At 29.3% G+C, this 22,588-nt stretch overlaps 1 protein-coding gene across 1 annotated transcript; it reads right to left on the reverse strand.

Annotated features, from left to right (window-relative positions):
* Positions 1-15,688: 15,688 nt before the first annotated feature.
* Positions 15,689-17,327, reverse strand: LOC120092782 (stemmadenine O-acetyltransferase-like). The gene has a single exon (XM_039050986.2). It carries the CDS (start codon positions 17,130-17,132, stop codon positions 15,828-15,830), a length of 1,305 nt encoding a protein of 434 aa, XP_038906914.1. The 5' UTR covers positions 17,133-17,327; the 3' UTR covers positions 15,689-15,827.
* Positions 17,328-22,588: the final 5,261 nt, after the last annotated feature.

Genomic DNA, 22,588 nt, shown 5'->3' on the forward strand with positions numbered 1-22,588 from the left:
GATATTATTACATTCCAATTCCTTCCCGATACCTCCCAAGGAAAATAATTAAATGTATAGCAATATTTTTAAAATATAACAAAATCGATTTGTGATAGACTAGGTTTATCAACGAAGTAGACTTTAAGAGATAGTATCAATCCTCATCATGAAAGTATTCCAATGGAAGTAAAATGTGAAATTCACTTAGAGTCATTTAAATGTGTGTTTTTTTAAAAAAAAAAATATATAAGGAAGATGATTTGATTAAAATGATCTGTTTGCATTTACATAAATCAAAGAGAGAATGGAAGAGTTAGAAAATATGGCTGACATGAAATTTAGGCATACAAATTATTTAATGAGAAGAATAATGGAAAGATAATTCTAAATTTTAGTACGAAAATTAAGAAGTGGTGGAGAATCAAAATATATTATATCGAAAAAATCCTAAAAAGTCTAAATTCATCGAATTTGAAATATCATAAAACTATCATTTTAATTAAGAATCAATTATTAAAATGAGCTTTAGTTCAACTATAATTGAAATGGTCCGTTCTAGAAGTTGAAATTCGATCTCTCATTTTTAGAGTGATTAAAGAAAAATCATTACTTTTACTTTTAGAGATGTTTTAGTTTCGGTGTGGATTTTTTCTTTTTTTATACACTCCGATTTCTTTTTTGTTTACTCTAATAAAACAAATAATTGAATATTAAAATAAACTTTCATAAAGAATTGGAAAAAAAAAAAAAAAAACTAATATTTTTCAAAGACAAATGCAATCCTTTCTGTCCATTTAGCCAATACTCATGATTCATGTGTTTTATCATATCAAATTCCCATACAAGTAAATGTAGAATTTTATTAATTTAAAATTTATTGTAAGAATAGTGGTTGTGGCTATTTTTACGAATTTAAAAAGTGTGGTTGTTTCCAAATTAATTTACACAAAATTTTAATATTTTTTTTCCATATTTAGCCATCTGGGTTTATTATTATTATTATTATTTTAACCCATCAATAGTTTCTTGATTTCTTCCTCAACATTTTATTTGATTTATAAAAAAAAATCACAATCTTTCAATTTACATTGATACTTATAAAATTATTGTCCATTGCTTTTAACATGTATGCAAAAATGCTAGTATGTATATTAATTTAGAACCATAAAGTTAACTTTATTAAAAAAAAAGTTAAAAATTTCCTTAAAAAGAATCAGTACAACAATTGTAGGAATAAGAGATTGAACTTTTCACTTTTAGAATGAAAGATTGTGTCAATTATAAGTGATTTGAATTAGAAAATGAATTCCTTTTAAAATAGTGACTAGATGAGTACCGTATATATTAAATTTAGGATAAATTAAAAAATACATTTAGATTTTGTCATTTGAAAAATACCATTATTTTTTTCAAAAGTTGCAAATTACCCTCATGATAATAGAGTAACTTTATAGGAAATGATAGGATCTTTAGAGCCACGAATAACATGAGAGGAATACATTATTTAATAACTCATTCCAAGGCATTGCATGACTAAAAAGTGTTAAAAACCACAAATGTAAAGTGTCGAATAGATACCTAAAATTTTGATATATATTCTAAGGTGGATTAATAAAACAATCTATCATAGAAAAGTAGATAAATTTTGATGTTTCTTTAAATGTATGTTTGCTTTCTTCTTATTTTGCTATCATAATTTTCATATGTTCACATCGACTTCGTCGTCAAATTTTAAGAATATCAATAAATTTTTGAAAATTCTATATTTTTTCTTTTTAACTTTCAAAACTTGATTTAGTTTTTGTAAAATTGAGTAGAAAGTGGATAATAAAACTCTATCTACTTATGTGTGATAGTAATGTTTATAGTTTTAATTTCTAAAAATCGAAATAGTTATCAAACGAGATTAAGAAGAACTGACCAATTAAAAAAAAACATGCATATAAGGTGAAATCTCATTTCTTCCCCTAATTTTTTTTATATTGAATTTCAAAATTTTAATATATTTATGTTGTCTTTTTTAAAATTCTTTTTCTATTAAATATGTTTTTTTCATGCATATATAAATCAAGCAATATAAACTAGATGAGGAGAGCACAAAAAGCAGATTCACGTGTCCCCCAAATCATTTTTGTTTGTATATATTGATAAGACTTACTTTCTTAAATATAATATAAGATTAATACAGAGTGCACCTCGAATTTACATTTGTTTTTATGCATATTATAGTAAAAAAAACTTTAAAATAATATTTTTTTCTTAAAAAAAAAACCTATAACAAATATTAATTTAATAACTAACTGGGTTACATGAAAATAGATGCTTAAATATTTTTCTATTTATAATATTATTTATTATGTATTTGAAATTTTTTCTTGGCTTCAATGGTTAGTGGGACAATTTTGCTTCGGTTGTCATGGGTGATCAGTCCACGCAATAAAAAAAATTTGAAATGAATGGTACCTGTTTTATTTACCAAATTTTGTTTGCTTATACATTTACGTGGATAATTTTATAAAATGTTTATAATAATTTTGTGATTGATGCATTTAAATCTATATTTATATGAATTTAAATTTAAAGTTTAATCCCTCAATTTTAAAGGATAAATCTAATAAATCTCTAAACTTCTAATTTTGTGTCTAATAAATTATTATATATATTTTATAAACCCATAATCAATATGATATAATTTTGGTAAAGTATAATGAGTATATATATATACATACATATATATATATATACATACATACATACATATATACATACATATATATACATACATACATACATATATATATATATACATACATACATATATATATATATATACATACATACATACATACATATATATATATATATATATATTGTGATAATTGTGTATCCTCAAGTAACAAAAACAAGAATATTAATTGTCATTAAAGTTGAACAAAGTGGTTTGGAAATAAGTCAAACACAACTTTCCAACCTTACCAAAAACTTTGATTTACATAATTAACAAAAACTTTATAAGAGAACCCGTTCAATTCCAAAAATGAAGTTCTGAAATATTTTCCAATCTTACTTGTCCAAAACTTCAAATGATATAAAGATGTTTTCTTAAGTAAAATTTATACCGGAACAGACTACAATATTCGATATTGGAAAGAAAAATTTCTCTTAGGATTACCGAAATTATTTGCTGAAAGGTACGCCAAACAATAAGATAAACTTATCAAGGTACAATTCCTTTTGATAATTTAACCTACAGTGAACTAATTAACTTATCAACGATGAAAGATTAGTCTTATGCACAGACCTTAAATTAAAGGTAAAAATGAAAAATAAATTTCATATGCAAAAGCAGGAACTTGGATCCTTTTATGCTCAATATGATTATGAGAAAATGCAGGCTCCATCAATAAGAAAACGACCCAAAAAATTTAGAAGAAAATTCCATCGAAAACCCTACAGAACTCAAGGATATTTTCAAAATAAGCAAAACAAGAAAAATTATAAATCAAAACCAAAAAGAATATTCAAAAATTATAAAACTACTTAGAAAAGAAAAGAAATTACTTGTTATAAATGTAGGCAAAAAAGACACATAGCTCCCAACTATCCTGCGAAAGGGAAAATTAATAACTTAGAAATAGAAGAAGACTTAAAAATTCAGTTATTAAACTTATTTAATACCTTCAAACTCTTCCTCTTCATCAAACAACAATGAAAAATTCCCCTATGACCAAATTTTTTAAATCCAAAAAAATACTGATGATTCTGATTCTAAAACATCATTTTCCTTTAGTGATAATCAAATAAAACAATAGTGTCATTCAAAAGATCAATAAATTCTTTTTTAAGCCATTAGTCAAATTGAAGATTCAGAAATTGAAAAAGAATATTTTGAAAAACTTAGAGACCTAATTGAGAAGAACCTAAATAACAAAGTTTCCAACATTACAATCTTAAAATTATATTTTCTCGCTTCGAACCTAAAACAAAACCAGTAACTATTCTTTACTTTCAAAGAAAAATAAATACAATAAAAGAAAAAATATTATCTAACCTTAAAAAAGAAAATTTTTAATTAAATTCGAACTCTTATCACTTCAAACTCAACAAATAATTGATCAACCTTCCACTTTTAAAAATCCTAAAAACAATGAAATTGATAACAAAGCCAATGAAATTTCTCATGAATCTTTTATCAAACTTCTTATCAATAAAGTTCAATTACAAAAATGGTACTCTATTATTAAGCTAAGCTTGTCATAAATAAGGAATATCATTTAATTTCTAAGGTTTTAATCGACTCAAGAGCCGGTCATACATACATGAAAAACTTATTTTTATTCTACTGTAGTTAAGTATGCCCACTACCTCTAGTAAGTCCCGTAGGACTTACAATCTCTGATGAATCCCGAAGGAAAGCACCACATCTAGTGAATCTCGAGGGAAACACAACCTCTGGTGGATCCCAAATGGAACCGCCACCTCTAATGAATCCTAAAGGAAATTGAACCTCTGGTGAATCTCGAAGAAAAAAAAACCTCTGGAGAATCCCGAAGGAAACAAAACCTCTGGTGAATCTCGAAGGAAACACGACCTCTGGTGAATCTCGAAGAAAACACGACCTCTAGTGAATCTCGAAGGAAACACAACCTCTAGCAAATCCCGAAGGAAACATAACCTCTAGTGGGCATTTAAGTAACAGTGAGGATACTATCACGATTACAACATCACAAGTATCATAACATGGTTATATAACATATATATATACCTCATCATCATAGTTCTATAACATTCATATACATCTCGTCATCATAGTCCCATAACATACATATACATCTCATCATCCTCATATCAAATAGAATCTCATTGAATAATAATATACTCAACTCATGATAGCATTCGAATATCTCTATGTACATCTAGTCTTTTAAATCCTCATATCAGCAGACATACATAAACATAAAACCATCATCAAATCTTTAGTAAATCTACATTGCCCGGCACATGGGCAATTCCAGTAATAAGATTATTTACCTCGATACTAGATTCAGAAATTGATCCAAGCGGTAGTCTTAAATAATAAATCTTTGAATTCAATTCCCCAACGAAGCCTGAGCAACAACTACCCTCAAGATTCCAATTTCCAAAATCTTCCTTCAATCAGACCCTACTTCCAACTTTTAATCCATTTCTCCCATAAAATTTTCAATTCACAAAGAATTTAACTAACCCATTCAACAATGAAATTAATTCTTGACATTAATTTCAAATTCAATTTGTATGACATAATCACCTTCAAAATGAAATTAATTCTTGACATTAATTTCAAACTAAATTTGTGTGATATAACCCCCTTTCAAAACAAAATTAATTCTTGACATTAGTTTCAAATTAAATTTGTGTGACATAAAAAGTCCAATTTCCATAACTAACCTCCAATTAAACCATTAAATTGAAACACCCCTTCCTTCCAAAATGAAATTAATTCTTGACATTAATTTCAAATTTAATTTGTTTGACATTAAAAGTTAAATTTACATAACTTTCCTCCAATTAAACCATTAAATTGAAACACCCCTTCCTTCCAAAATGAAATTAATTCTTGACATTAATTTCAAATTTAATTTGTTTGACATTAAAAGTCTAATTTCCATAACTTCCCTCCAATTAAACCATTAAATTGAAACACCCATTTTTTAGCAGTTAAATCACAATAATTACATTTTGAATTTCCAAAATTCAAAAAATGCCTTCTAATACTAGAAAATATTGAAATTACATTAAGAACAAAATTTGGGGTGTTACATTCTTCCCTCCTTAAAGAACTTTCGTTCACGAAAGTTCATTTCTAAAAAAGCTCTGGGTAGGGTCTTCATCTCATCCTCTCATTCCCAAGTGGCCTCCTCGAACTGGTGATTCTGCCACGAAATCTTTACAACTGCTATTTCCCTATTGGGGCTGTACTGATGCAGGAGGGTCAACCATTAGCTTATTTCAGCCGAGAAGTACCACCAACACATCGACTCAAAGCCGCATATGAATGTGAATTGATCACGATAGTCATGGTTATCCAAAAATGGAGACCTTACCTATTGGGCCGAAGATTCACCATGCGCACCGATTAGAAGAGCCTCAAGTTCTTGTTAGAACAACGGATCATCGTCGGGGAATATCATAAATGGGTAGCCAAGTTGATTGGGTATGACTTCAAAATTGAATACAAAAAGGGCTTGGAGAACTCAATCGTCGATGCACTGTCCCAGCTACCTTCCTCAATGGAGCTGGCCTTGTTGAGTATGGTAGAATTACTTAATCCAACTGTGTTTAGTAGCCAAATTGATTAAGACTAGGAACTACAAAGCATCCGAGAGAACATCCAAATAGGGCAACCTTATCTGCGAGGGTACACGGTCAAAGGAGAACTCTTGTTGTACAAACAGCAGATTGTACTACCACCTTCATCCCCAATAATCCCATTGCTACTCCAAGAGTTCCATAGCAACCTAATTGGAGGTCATAATGGAGTATTCAAGACGTACCAACGGCTCAAGAAGAAGTTCTTTTGGAAAAGATTGAAGGCCCGGGTAAGAGCTTTTGTTGGTGACTGTTCAGTTTGTCAACAAGCCAAATACTTGTCTTTAGCGTCGACAGGGTTACTACATCCATTGCCAATACCAGAAAACATTCGGAATGACATCAACATGGACTTCATAGATGGATTGCTGAAATCTGAAGGATATAACTCCATCTTGGTGGTAGTAGACCATTTCTCTACATATGCACACTTTATCGCCCTTTGCTACCCATACACCGTAGCCATAGTAGCTAGGATATTCCTTCGAGAGGTCGTTCGATTGCATGAAGTTCCTCGGAGCATCGTATGAGACAGAGACAAAATATTCACTAGCTTGTTTTGGGAAGAACTATTCAAGTTTATGGGTACTCAGTTGAGAAGAAGCACATCGTATCATCCACAAACAGATGGGCAAACCAAAGTGGTTAACTGTGGATTAGAAGCCTACCTCCGTTGTTTTGCCATGGAAACACCATCTAAATGGTTGGCGTGGGCGGAATATAACTACAATACATCATACCACACAACAATAAAAAAATCACCTTATGAGAGTCTATGGTCAATCGGTTCCCCCATCAGTCTCCTATGAGTTTGGAAACGAAGTGGTGGGAGAAGTAGATATGTTATTGAAAGACATAGACGAAATGCTCAAACAACTCAAATACACACTAGAAGAAACTCAACAAAGGATGAAGGCATTAACCAGTACTAAAAGAAGAGAGGTAGAATTTGAAATCTCCAATTGGGTGTATGTTAAGCTCAAACCATATTGCCAAGGTTCCCTGCTGATTTATAAACACCCGAAGTTGGCACCCCGCTTCATCGGTCCCTTTCAAGTCATTCAAAAGATTGGTCAGTAGCATACAAACTAGATCTCTCCTCAATGTCAACATACATCTAGTACTTCATGTTTCTCAACTGAGGAAGGTCGTAGGCACTTTAATGCCAAGGATTTCTACACCTCCGGCATGGCAAAAAGAAGGGTAAACAAATCCTCATCCAATGGTTATTTTGGGGATTAGAAAGATTGACACTACTATATTATCACCAACTGATTTTGAGGTACTTATTCAATGGGATGAGATGCCAACCGAAGATGCAACTTAGGAAAATGGAGCACAGATCACCAAACAATTTCTAGATTTTCACCTTGAGGACAAAATAGTATTTTGGAGGAGGGTAATGATAGACCCCCTATAATTAAGAAATATGAAAGGAAACACAATAGGAAGACTATGAAGGAAGGCACAAATGTGAATGAGGAAATAAAAGGGAATAAAATTAGTTAGAGAATGAAGATTGTGTGGGGGCCACAAGGGATGAGGTTGTTACCATTTTGGGTATAAAGATAGGGAGGGGGAGTGAGGGGAGGCATTGAAAATTTGATTTGAAAATAGCTCCGAGAGTTTGTGTACGGAGGGAGTCTCAGCTTTCTAGGCTTATTTTAGCTAAAATAGTAAATACATAATCGAGTTCTATCATAAGATTACTTACCTCAATACTAGATTCAGATATCGATTCAAATAGCAGACTTCAATAATAAATCTTTGAATTCAATTCCCCAACGAAGTCTGAGTAACAACCACCCTCAAGATTCCAATATCCAAAATCTTTCTTCAATCAGACCCTGCTTTCAACTGTTAATCCATTTCTCCTATAAAATTTTCAATTCACAAAGAATTTAACTAACCCCTTCCACAATTAAATTAATTCTTGACATTAATTTCAAATTAAATTTATGTGACATAACCTCCTTCCAAAATGAAATTAATTCTTAACATTAATTTCAAACTAAATTTTTGTGATATAACCCATTTCCAAAACGAAATTAATTCTTGACATTAATTTCAAATTTAATTTGTTTGACATTAAAAGTTAAATTTACATAACTTTCCTCCAATTAAACCATTAAATTGAAACACCCCTTCCTTCCAAAATGAAATTAATTCTTGACATTAATTTCAAATTTAATTTGTTTGACATTAAAAGTCTAATTTCCATAACTTCCCTCCAATTAAACCATTAAATTGAAACACCCATTTTTTAGCAGTTAAATCACAATAATTACATTTTGAATTTCCAAAATTCAAAAAATGCCTTCTAATACTAGAAAATATTGAAATTACATTAAGAACAAAATTTGGAGTGTTACATATTGGATGGTTAACAAATATGATAGAATCAACAACTTGACAATTTATAAGATTACAAAGTCAAAATTGAAAAAGATATTTGAAAAAAACTATCAAAACCCCAAGTAAAGTACTTCAAAATAAATAGAATCCAAAGGAAAATAACTTCAAGAAGTCCAAGCTAAGTCAAGTAGAAAAACATATTATCAGGGAAGTTCAAGTTCTAATAAACTTTTACCACATATTCTTAGGGAAGATATCAAATGAAAAAAAAAAATTATTAAATACTTAAAAAAACCATTCAATCTTGATAGACCAAACTGGTCGAACCATTATATATCTTGGTGTTCGTTCTTTACTGCTTTCAACTTATTCTACTGATTGTTTGCGTTCTGTTTGACCATCTAAGTTAGATTCAAAACTCTCACAAGTGGTATCAGAGTCATGCTCGGTAGAATCCTTGATGTCGAACAAAGATGTATAGTAGAGCCTTGGAAGTAGTCATGGTGTGATCCGTGGTTGAACTTTATTGAATAGATGGTATGCTCGGATGAAAAGAAGTTAGCCTAGATATGAGTTAGACGGATGGATGACTGTTTGAGGGGAGGCTCGGTGGTCCTTTGTTCGATGGAAGGATTGTTGGGAATGCGACCAAAGTCCCACATTGGTTAGATAAGAGGAGGATCGTGGGTATATAAGTGAGTATGACGATCTCCATTAGTATGAGGCCTTTTGGGGTGAAACAAAAAACAAAACCATGACAATTTATGCCAAAGTGGACAATATCATACAATTGTAGAGATAGTTTGAGGATCGTTGTCCTTTTTTTTAATATTCTTTTATTTTTTTCATTAAATATTTCACAAAAATGTATATATATATTAAGCTCAATTATAAAATAATAATAATAACAATAATAATAATAATGCCTTGAACCTGTACATTGAAAAATAACTCTAAAATTTTTTTAAAAAAAATGCTCAAATTATTAGTAGTGATTAATTAATTAATTTTTTTTATTTAGTTAAAAGAACCTTAAAATAAATTATATAGATAATCTATTCTTTTTCTTCGTATCAATGCTCTCATTATTTTCTCCTATTTTTCAGTTCTTAGCACCAATTTTTTATCAACCAAAATAAAAAATAAAACTTTAAGTTCAAATCAAATCCTACAAAATTTCAAAATTAAAATTTCCCTTTAAAACATACAAAAACGACAATTAATCGAATACAGGAAAAAAAAAAGTCATATAATTAATTATTAACTTACAACTTTACTAAAATATTTAAGTCTTATGATCTCTTATGCTTCCATCATTCTATTTTTCTTGTGATTATATACCTTAACTAACTAACATGAGTTGTTTTATTCATTCATTTTTGGATAAACCAATATCAAATAATTAACAAAAAGGGGAATAAGATGGTGTTGAAGAAAATGGGAGAAAAAATAAAGGAGTAAGAAGATATTAACAGTTTAAAGGTATTATTTTTAAGTTTAAAGGTATTTTTTTGAAACTTTTGAAAGTTTAGGAATATTTTTGACACAATATACTAACAGTTTTCATCCAAAACCAACTAATTGTGGGTCAAATTTGCCTCCATGGTTAGTCCAAGCAAAGAAATTTTTTTCAAACGAATAGTATAATTTTTTTATTTTATTAAATTAAAATTTTTTAATTACGTATATGCATACACATACACGACATACACATGCATAGAATACGGACAGGCAGTGTTTAATAAATCTATTGAAAAACAAATACAAACAAATAATCAATGTCATAAAGTTTTGTTTTTAATTAAATTAGGATGTGATGATCATAACACACAACGTGAAACATGTGGACCGACGATACACAATACAGAAGAAAAATATGTGTTGTGTTTGTGTGTATAGCTCGTTCAAAAATTTTAGCTATTAACTGTTTAAGGTAATTTATTATTATCTTAATTCTTCGATTTTTGATACGTTAATGTAATTTGTGACTACCTAATATTTTTTTAATACTTTCGAAATACGCTTTTTAACTTTTTTTTTTATTATTATTATTTATAATGTTTCTAAGGAAATTGAACAATCAGCCTGCATAATAGAAAAAACTTTGTATAGGTGTGCTACTGGGTCACCGATACTCCAATAATTAAGTCAGTAACAGTTTAGAGAGAATTACATGATAAAGAATTTAGAGTGTTTTCAATGTACCTCAAATGTTTTGATTCCTTTTAATTATATAGAAGAACAGTTTCTTAATACTTATTTGCTATGAAGTACAGATACTTCATGTGAAGTAAAGAATCCGTATCAGATACGTATCGGATATCGATACTTCTATATACTTCCCAGATACGTATCTGACATGCAATTTGACGTATCTATTTCTATGCGTACTTTTTTTTAAAGAAAAAAGACACAACTCATCTAATATTTCTCAATCTAAAACTAAGCAACCTATTTAAAAACCTCACTACTCAAGTCCAAAACTAAAAGGAAAAAGATAAATAACGGACCAAACCCTAGACTAGAATCATCTAATAATCTCCATCTTCACATTTGAGTCTCCACAAATTCTACCAAAATATAAACTATTTGGATATCTTCAACAATTCAATAAAGAAGTTCTTCGTTTATCTTCATACTTCTCCCTCTAATCTTCTTCTTCTTCTTCTTTGTAATATGAGTCACTTTTCTATTGCATTTTATTAACTATTGTATTTCAACATCTTAGATGTTGCTTTTTTTTTTTTTATTGTATTTCAGTGTTTGTATTCTATTTTGTGTTATTATTATTAATTTGTATGCTAAATTTATCTATATCCTATACTTTTTTAAAGAAAAAAATGTATCTTCAATGTATCAGTATCCTCATTTTTTAGAAATATAAATATTAAGAAAAATATATAAGAAAATGACGCATCCTTAGACGTATCCGTATCTTAATTTTATAGAAATTTACGAATCGTCGTATCCAATCGTATCCGTGTCGTATAGCCACATCTGTGTTTGTGCTTCATAACTCATTTGGCTGATTAATCTTTCAGATAATTAACTTGGTCATTGCTAACTTAATCTAACTATTATAAATTGAACCAAGCATATGTATTTGATGGTAAACAAACACTTGGTTATAATTTGTCCATCATGATCAACTCTTAGGGTTGCCATTCATTCATTATTTTTCTCTCATGGCCGACCCAAAGAGTTAGGCTTCATGGTTCTTTTAGATCTAATGACAGGAATTGGAATTGATCTCTTTATCTCTTAAGGTTGAGTTATGTGTCTAATATTTGACATGTCATTAGATGATATATCATTTTATTTTTCATGCGTCTCACATAATTATTAAATACTTCTTCTTTTATGACATTAATGAATAGAGGTATTAAATTGTTTTCCCTAATACATTATATTTTACAAAATCGACAATCAGAAAAAATGAGAAAATTAAATAATAAAAAAATCGATAAAAAATTTATATGATTCATTGACCATGTATTAACTATACTTACGTGTGATAGAAGAAAACTCTTATCGTGAGAAACAATAAATAAATAGAGGTATTATAAAAATATACTATTAAAGTAAAGCCAAGTATATTCCTTTACCAACCGACAAATCATCATTCTTACCCTTTTACCGCACCACGAGCCATCAACTGTGCTATCATCGTGATTCACGTTTTTGTCTTTTGTTCCTTTTAGGAATGAAGTTAGTCTCAAACTTTTATAACGATAATGTTTTTTTTTCTATTTTTGGAATAATAGTGTTTTTTTAATTTAGTCGAACGTTTTCAAACGTATGTTTTTAAATTTTAGATTTTGTGTTTATGTAGTTTGTAAATTCGAAATTTCTAAAAATTAATTGATGTTTTAGATATAGATTTGAATTTTATATTTGTTGAAAATCTAAAATATCGATTTTAAAAATATTGAATGATTTATAGATAAAAGATTAGAAATTTAAGGATTCATGAAGCACAAAATTTTTAATTTATAGATTTATTAGGTGCGTTTAAAACTTGAAAGACCCAAAATAAGACCTATCCAAATAGATATAAACTTAAAATTCAGGTATTAGATTTATAAACTAACTCATAAATTATTAAAAAAAAAAAAACTTTAATTTTATCACCTATTCATGGATAAAGTTTAATTTTATTATATATAAATTATATAAATGATTTTAACTATTGTATGTTTAGATTAACTAGTAAAAAATGTATTTCAAAAAACCAATTTTATTTAAATTCTTTTGATAAAAATTGTTTAAATACACTTTGAAAATGTTTCAAATGTTATTTTGAGTCGTTAAATACTTCATTTTTTTCTAAAATGACATATTTTTAAAACTAAACACTTAAAAAGTAAAACCAAACACACGTTAAAATAATTGTTGTCATTTTTAAAATCAACATACTTTAATCATTCATAATAAATTTTGATGATATAAAAATTACATTGAAAGTTGTAAAATTAAATTTTAAATTAGTAAGTGATGAATGGCGTATGAATTATAAAATTGGTCAAGCCAAAATTAACATAATTTAATCAGTATATAATATGTATTTCCTCAATCAATTAAACGTATCTTTTTAATATTTTTAAATGAAGATTTATTATGAACTTAGAAAAGTCAAAAGAAGAACACAATATAGACATGTGGTACGCGATTAGGTATGCTATGTGGCTATTGATATATAATAATTCCAATTGAAAAATCTCAGTCATGGGTGTTTGACGCGCGCAGAGATGAGTTGGTAATTATTATAGAAGAAGAGTAATTGAGAGAATTGATGCAAATAACGAAGTGAAAAATGTGAGTTAATGCGAATAATAAGGTAATAAACTTCTCTAATAATTGGTGAATCAACAGTGGGTGAGTTTTTTTTTTTACACATCCAATCCAACTTAACTTAGCGGCCAAACACACCCTAAGGGGTATATGTTCCATTTATTTACATTAGAAATTTGTATGCATAAATATATATATATATATTTTTAATATTAACATAAATTTGTTTGCATAAATATTTTAAAAGCATATTGACGTGGCAAACAACCAATGAAAATTATATGAAAAATAATCATACTATTGTAGTATTGGAATTTTTCTCTACCATGAATAATCCCTCTTAATATATATATATATATATATATATATATAATTTATTCAAAATAATTATTCATGAGCACACATATTCTATAGTCGGAATTATTTATGAGACCAAATAAATTTTTATGAAGTTTTATTAAATCGTAAAAATTAAGATAAAATTTTTAAAATCATAGAGACTATATTATGGCTTCTTCTAAATTTATAGAAACCAATATATAACGCAACAAAAAAGAAAAGAGAGGAAAAAAAATACTACTTTATGGTAGAGTTTGATTTAGTCAATGTGGAAATGACAATTAAAAACCAATTTGATAACATTTTTGTTTTCTATTTTTCCTCTTTATTTCTCATTTTTTTTTATTAAAATGACTTGTTTGATGATTGTATCTATTTTTTTTTTTCTAAATTTTAAAAACTTTCTAAAAAAGGAATTAAATTTGAGAAATTACAACCCGTTTTGTTTGTGTCCTATATATTACTGTTTCACAAATGTCTTAACAAGAACCTCTGTTAATCAATTTGGTTTTTTCATTTTTATTTTTTTTATTAATTTTTCCATATTTATATATTAATATAATTTTGAATTTTCAATATACAGGTTTATATATTATTTTAGTTATGATTTTTAAAAGCTTAATTTCTATTTTTTTAGTATATTTGAAATCGGCGTGAGTTTTACCAAATACAAATTTTTCCCAAAATATCCATTTAAGTGTCGTTTAATATTTTACAAACATGACATTTACAATTTTACATAAATAGTTAAAATATTATTTTGGTTCCTATATTATGAAGTTTGTTCAATTTTTGTCTTTATACTTTTAATTATCTTATTTTAGTCTTTATATTTCAATAAATCTTAAATTTAGTCCACAATGCTAGTTTATTGATGATTTTTTTAAAATACTTTTTTTTTTATCTATTAGCATTTTTATTATAAAATTCGAACTATATTTACATGTTGTATTTTCTTGAATGAAAATTATTATTATTATCATCATCATAATCTAACCAATTTTGATAAACCGGAAAGTGAATGGATAGTCACCCTTCCTTAAGTAAAAAAAAAAGAAAAAAGAAAAAAGAAAAAAAAAAAGTGATGCATGATTTGAACGAACATTGTAAGAACCTTTCTAACTGACACTCCAGTCATAATGCCATACACCCACGCCTTTTGTTTTTTAGTTTTACCGATCTGCCTGTCTCCAATAAATCCAGTCATAATTAATTCTTATTGACCATATTCAATGTAAGTAACCCACATCTTTCTTATTGACCACACTCCAGTCACCCACGTCTTTCTAACTAACACCCCAATCATAATTAATTCTTATTGACCACATTCGATAGGAATCATCGAATCAAAAGCAAGTCATTGTGGAAATTTCAATGGCACAAAATTAATGCTTGTTCGAAAAATTCCTTAGTCTCTTTGATAGGCTTTTTTCTTGATATACCTTATCTAGTAAATTACAAAGCTAAAGTAGTCCCAACGATACTAAGTCGCTTCTATATCTGAAAGGAAGCATTAATTTTGAAAGACTAAATTTAAGATTTATTGAAAATATAGGGACAAAAGTTAAATAAATGAAAGTTTATGAACTAAAAATGAATAAATTTCAAAGTAAAGGGACAAGAATAATATTTGAACATAATATAATTAATGTTGAATTGAATCAATTCATTTAAAACAAATAACTTGAGTGAAATAACATTGTTGATCAAATGTGAGAAACATTTGATGATAGAAACAATTTTATCATTGTTGTTAGTTTTGCGTCGAGACTTATTTTTATTTGATGATGTAAATCTTTTATAATAATTTTTATACTTTATTACATACATGATTAAATTATATTTAAATTATAAAATAAAATACAAAAAATAAATAATTATCAGGCATATTTGCTAGTTTTTAAATAATAGAAGATGGAGAAACAACAAACATTAACGTTATGAAACGGAATACAAAGAAGGAATCAAATGCGTGTACTTCAAAATTATTACAACCGACGGCGACTTAATTAGTCTTCGACTTGAAGAACATTGGGATTAAACGAACCAAATTCAAGCAAATCTTGATCACATTGAAACACGGCCATATCTTCTTCACTCAAAGTCACCAACGCTTCAATTCCCCTTCCATCTCTTGTATCCATTAACAAGAAAAAATTCGAAAACATTGAAATCCCACCAATGAACCAAACAGGGCATCCCCATCCAAAATCTGCTTCATAAAATTCAAATCTACTCCAGCTACTACACAAGTAGAAATTCTTCTCCTCATTATACGGACCATCTGGATCCGTCAAAGTCTTAAAATACCTCAAATAAGCCTCTGTATCTTGATATTTCTTATACCCATTCTTCTTAAATTCTTCAATTGCTTCCCTCAACAATCCGACCATACTCTGTAGCTTTAACTCCTCCGCCACCGCCGTCTCCGGCGTAACGAACCCAAGAGCATTCCCGATCGAGTTATCGGGCAAATTGGGTTCTAATCTTTTCCTTAGATTCACAGCTTGGCCCAACACAGACGCCTTTGAAATACCGGACGTTGATCTTGAAGCAGATATAGCAGATTTCCATAACAGAGCAGTTACGGCTTCGACGCGTGTCGGTTGCGTAACCGTTGAATTAGCAGCCTTTTCTTTAAGGGCTGTGATTTTAGAATGAGAGAAAACGATTCTGTTCGTTATGCCTTTAGCGTGTATTCCTGAATCTGGAGTCGTTGGAGTTGAAATTGGGAAATTTTTGGGCGGTGGTATAACAGAGTCGGTAATGAACTCTGGTTTTGGGAACAGAGGACCATTCCCAGCAATGGAAGTCCATGTTTTGATAAAGGAACTAATGGACGACGCGTCGGAGATCTTGTGCGACATTAGTAAGCCAATCGTCAACCCCCCGCATTGAAACGACGTGGTTTGGACTAATACAATACAGCCTCTATTAGCGAAGCCAAAAGGGAGGAGTTGGTTGAGAGAATCAACGTTGAGTTGAGTGAGGAAATTTGAGAGAGGGTAATTGGTTTCAGCTTCGAGGAAGATAGCGCCTTCGTCTATGCAAGAAATCGAGAGATTATCGTCGTTAATTCGGCCTGCAAATGGGTAAAATTGGGTTAAAGTTTTGGATAATGAAGATTTTAGAAGATGGAATTTGGAGGGATCAATTTGATTGTTGTTGTTGCTATCATAGAAAAGAAGTAGTGGAACATAAACAGGCAAAGCTAGCTGATCTAAGAAGGAGAATTTCAAATGCTTTTGGGTTTCAGGCGTTGGAATGGAAGGTTTGATAATTTCTTCATGGATGATCTTTACTTTCAATGCCATATCTTCACTTTAATTACCTTACAATGAATGAACAAACCCATACGACTCTCTGTTTTAAGGCAAATTTTTGGGCAACATTTGGCGTGTATCACGTGTTCTTTCCAACGTTTAAATTTTTATGTGATTATATATATATATATATGTTTGTATATAAAATTATAATTTAGGTTTGGTAGAATCATAGTATTAAATTTTCATCCACGTCTCGACATTTTCATTTATATTTACATATCTATGTGGATTCGATATTTGCACTAGGGGTGAACCAACATTTTCATAATTTATTTTAAAACATAGAATATTTATTAATTAATTTAAATAATATATTTCCACTTTTTATTTTTATAATTATTCTAAAACTTCCATTGATATTCAAAATTTATTGATATTTTTATAAAATTGAGACTTCAATATTTTCGTCAATATTGACATTTTAAACCTTAAGTAAAAATCTTATTATTTTAATTTTATTTTTAGTAGATGTGAGAATTTTAAAAAAGTTGAATAAGTTAATGATTTATTACATATAGAGATATAGTTAACATAAAATTGAATGCGATTAAGGATGTATTAGATACTTTTTAATGTTTGAAAAACTAAATGGACATAAAATAATTGAAAGTATAAGATTCTATTTTAGACAATTTTTTAAAAATTTGGGGATTTATTGGACGTAAAATTGAAAGTTCAAGGGTGTACTAGATACTTTTCAAAAGATCTTAACTAAATAGACACAAACATGAAAGTTTATGGACCAATTTAATATTTTTCATTGTTAAATATCTAAACTTGTTTTGTACCTCTTTAAACTTGTTTCTTTGTTTAAAAAACACTACAATTCTTCTAAAAGTTAGAATATTATACCCTTTTACCTTTGTTAAAGGTTTCAAAATCACTCATGTAGGAGAAATTATTTAGAATTTCTAACATAAATTAGGACTTAGAGTAGTAGAATAGTGTGGTGGTGACTTAGAATAGTACGATGATATTTTTTTTCCCTAGACCATTACTGCATCGTTGCAAATCCCAATTATTCGTTTGACATTCTAAAATATTAATTTCTACAATTTCAAACCTTTATCACAGGGCAAGAGTAATATCGTCAATTTTAAAAGAATGGGCATTTTTTATATAAAGGATGGGAGTGTCTAGAGGTATTTGTTAGGTTAAATTACAAATAATTTAGTTCATGAATTTTTTAGTTTTGTGTCTATTTAGTCTCTAAACTTTCAAAAGTATTTAAGAGATCCTAAACTTTTAATTTTAACAAGCTTAAGAATAATAGACACAAACTCAAAAGTTTAGGGACTAAACATGTAATTCAACCTTGTTTAACAACAACAACAACAAAATAGAAATGTTTGAAATTGTCTTTGGAAAATTAAGATTTGTTGTTGGAGGGTGTTCTTGGATATTCTTTCTATTGGGGTGATGTCTTAAATCTCGTGGTCTTGTAGTTTGTAATTATACTATACAAACAATTTATTTATTTAATAAAATTATAGGTATTTTATTTGAAATTTAGTAGCATTGACCCACAAAACCAATAAACTAACATCTGAGGTTATCTTCTATAACTTAAACATGTATGTGGAGACATATAGGTGGATCATGTTTAAGTGATAACCTAAATGGTTTGTAGTAAATGGATAAGATTGGGTACCTTATCTTGGTGACACTACGAATACAGTCCGCTTTGTAGTTGTTACACTTGTTGTAAAGTGCTACAAACGATCTAATCATGATCACTCATGTGCAAACATATGAACGGAGATGTTAAGAGTTTGTATAAGACCAGACCACAAAATTAATAGTTTCTCCATATAACATCAATGATAGAAGAAACTTACATTTTACTAGGATGACCATAGATGACTTGACCTGAATCTTGAGTGAGTTGTGAACCCCTACCTATGAAGACGGTCCTTTCATCTCCATGGGTGAGAGTGGCTTGTTTCGTAGACTTAATATGCCTACCATTTTGGGAATTCATCGGATTGGGGAGCTGGGAATGCAGTTTCACAAGAAGGAATTCACTCTTTCTCTGTAGTTAGAGAAAGTAGAGAAACTGCTCCCTTAAAGGGTTGATTCCGGGGCTTGAACAATGTGATGTCACACCCTCTCCTGGCCCAAAAGGGGTTTGGTCATAGTTAGACTATGAATTATTGTTCATTGGAGAGATCAGTGGTAATTAAGAAGTTAGATGTAACTATAAGGGTGAAACGATAATTTTTGCACAATTGTACTTACAAGTAATTTGTGAAGGGTCAACGCATCGTTGATTGTTTATATCCAATGGACACAGAATATATTTGTATTGCGAAGAGTGCAGTTGTTAGTTTTTAGTAGAATGATTGATAGTTAATGAAAGTTGGTTAATTTAATTAAAAAGTTTAATTAATTAATCAAGTACTATTAAAGGTTGAATCAGTAGGTCCATAAGATCCCCTAGATAGCTCAATTGGGATTAATGATAATCAAATTAATTTTGAATTAATTTGAATTGTTCAAATTAATAAAGAAAATTAATTATATAAGATATAATTAATGTAATATATTTGATACATTATAATATAAAATTTTATTTTAGAAAAAATAAATATTTGAATATGATTCGAATGTTAAATATTTGAATATTATTCATATAAATACTATAAGTTAACTTTAATATGAATTTGATTCATATTAAATACTATAGGCTAAATGAGAGGAATCAAACTATAGGTTATATTATATATGATATAATATAAACTACAGGTTATATGTAACATATAGTATAATATATGTTATATATAGTAAGTTAGTTATTATATATATATTAAATTAAAAAATTATTTTTTTAATTTTATTTTTTTAATCAATAAAAGGTGGGAGTTATGGAAATAACTTCCCCTTTATTCTATCATTTAATCGTGGTAACAAGGAGAGAGGAAGCAGTTTATTTTGTATTCTCTTATTCTTCTTCCTAACTAAGAGAAGAGCTCTCTCACAGAGAAAAAGAGAAAAAAAAAAAAAGAAAAATCTCTCGACAATTCTTCCTCTTTAAAAAAGAATCGATCCCTTTGCCAACATTAAAAGCACGAAGTCCACACACTCTCATGAATTCTCAACCTATCAGAGAATACCAAGGTTTCCAGTAGTGGTATCCAAATTTTGGGTTTCGACGTTGTTGTGTTCTTTTGGTTCGAAGAGTTCGTGGTATTGGATTCGTGTCCTAAATCTCATGTAGTTGTAACTTGTAAATAAAAATTGTATATTTAATAAAATAAGAAATATTTTATTAACATTCAAACTGTATTAATTCAATCCAATAAACTAAGATCCAAGGTTATTTCATGTAACATAAAACATGTATGCGGTTGTGATTTAGCCTTTTTGGTGTTGTTTAATTCCCGAAAAGAGCCACAAATTAAAAGAAAATTTATATTACCAAACTACTTATATCAAAGGCATAGCAACAGTGATAAGTCCAAGTTGATCTACAGGGAAGTGTGATTTGTTTCGTTAAGTCAGTTTACTAGTTATAATAGTAAATGGGGGCTTTGGTGTTGTATGGAAATAAATCTAAAAATAAAATAAAGTGGATAAATGTTCTCAAGGATTAGATATTCTAGCTTTTGAGAGTAAATGAATTCCTATGTAATTTCCCATCATCGGATTGTTTTTATTAACTCATATTGATTATGCTTAATACAACACTTGTTTGACTAACCCCAACTTAGCGCGGAGAGCATTAAGATCTAGAACTTCAGAACGTCAGTCAGTGATTAGCATCTACAAAGACAGAAAACTAATTAAGACTAAATCATACAAGCGACCTAAATTAAATTAAGAATTATAATGAAACTCTATTTAACTAAGTGCAATCAATTCAACCAAATTTGATAGCAATCAAGAAGAACTAATTAACACTTGCATTAAGTTCTAAGTTTCTACTGTGAAGTTAATTAATTAGATAGCCAATTTGATTAACTTAATTTTCTTGAATTAAATAAAATCAAACAATTTAGAATCAAAGACTAGACTTAAAGACCCTAGCATGCAAGACTCAATTTTTGCTACTAAATGACTTAAGCTAGACGAAGAGAAAGACATCGCACAAACCTAAAATTCTTTAGCAATCAAAATACATTCAAAGGAACGATCGTCAGTCAAACCGAGAAACATAAATCGAAAAATTAAAACACATTCAAAGATGCATAAAGACAATATGAAATTAGTACAAAACAATCCTCAAAGTTGTTACATAAGTTTACATCCCAAGATCTAGAACCGAGAAACTCACCTCGACGACTTCATAAATAAAAAAGAAGAGATGAATTGATCTGATCCATAAAATACAACCCCAAAAATAATAAAATCTAAACTAAAATAAGAAGCAAGAGTAATAAAAATTAAGCTGGTTGACGACCTCTATTTTTCTCCATCTTTTTGCACACCTAAAACCCTAAATAGGAAGGTGCATTTATAATAAAATTGGGGCAATGTCGCAGCACTTCACCAGATCGCAACTACACTCTAGCATTCTACTGTAAAGCACTACACATAGCGCCACTGCCCCATGTGATTGATCATCTATGCACACGCCTCGCTTTTTGCTGTCAAAGTCTGTAGCACCGTGACACTCTCTCCAAAGCGTACTACTGTCCTCTAGTGTCGCGCTTAGTGCCTAGCTAGTGCTTGACGGTCGAGTAGCGGAAGTAAGGTCAATAAAGACCACAACAAGCCTCTCGGCGAGACCAGCGGTGCTCCCTCTAGGGGAAATTTGGCCATCTTGTCTCTTTTGTTGTTTCTTGCTCCATTTTAGCTTGAAATACATCCAAATAGTCCCGATGGTCTTTTCTGCTCTTTTGTATGCTAAAAATACTAAATAAAGCATTAAATACCTAGGAACTAATAGGGTTTAGACAGAAATAAATAGCTCCTTTAGAGAGTTATCAAACAGCTGTAACTTAAACCTACTAGTCATCGAGCAAGAGAAAACACATAAACACAAAATAAACAATAAAAATTTTGCATTTCAATTTAACTCGAGCCTTAGTCTTAAATTATGCTTTAAAACTTGAAAACATGAAGCTTACAATTCAAAGAGAAGTTTAAAACTTTTTCTATTCTTCTTCGTGTGTGTGTGTGTGTGATAAATCAACGTGTGTGGACTCTAGAAACTCAGGACAACCTTATGACATCGTCCATCCATCTTCTCCCTAGTTTTATCCATGCACTCACAAAAAAAATTTATTTTCTTCTTTTTTTTCTTTCACGCTTTCAAACACTTTTTTTTTCCTATAGGCTAATACTTTTTTATTCTCCTTAGTCTGATATTACATCCTATCAAGCATGGTCAATCTCTAGCTGATGGGACCTTTCGGGGTGATAACGGACTTATAAACACCATAAACCCATCCTAAGTCCTAAGAGAAGAAAACCTAAGGCGGTTTGTGCGCAAGGAGGCAATG

This window comes from Benincasa hispida, chromosome 12, assembly GCF_027475165.1.
Source record: "Benincasa hispida cultivar pf3 chromosome 12, pf3_genome.v1.1, whole genome shotgun sequence".
NCBI classification, from domain to species: Eukaryota; Viridiplantae; Streptophyta; class Magnoliopsida; order Cucurbitales; family Cucurbitaceae; genus Benincasa; species Benincasa hispida.

Coding starts and splice junctions, on each gene's coding strand:
- LOC120092782 (XM_039050986.2), bottom strand. CDS start 17,132: ATGGCATTGAAAGTAAAGATCATCCATGAAGAAATTATCAAACCTTCC.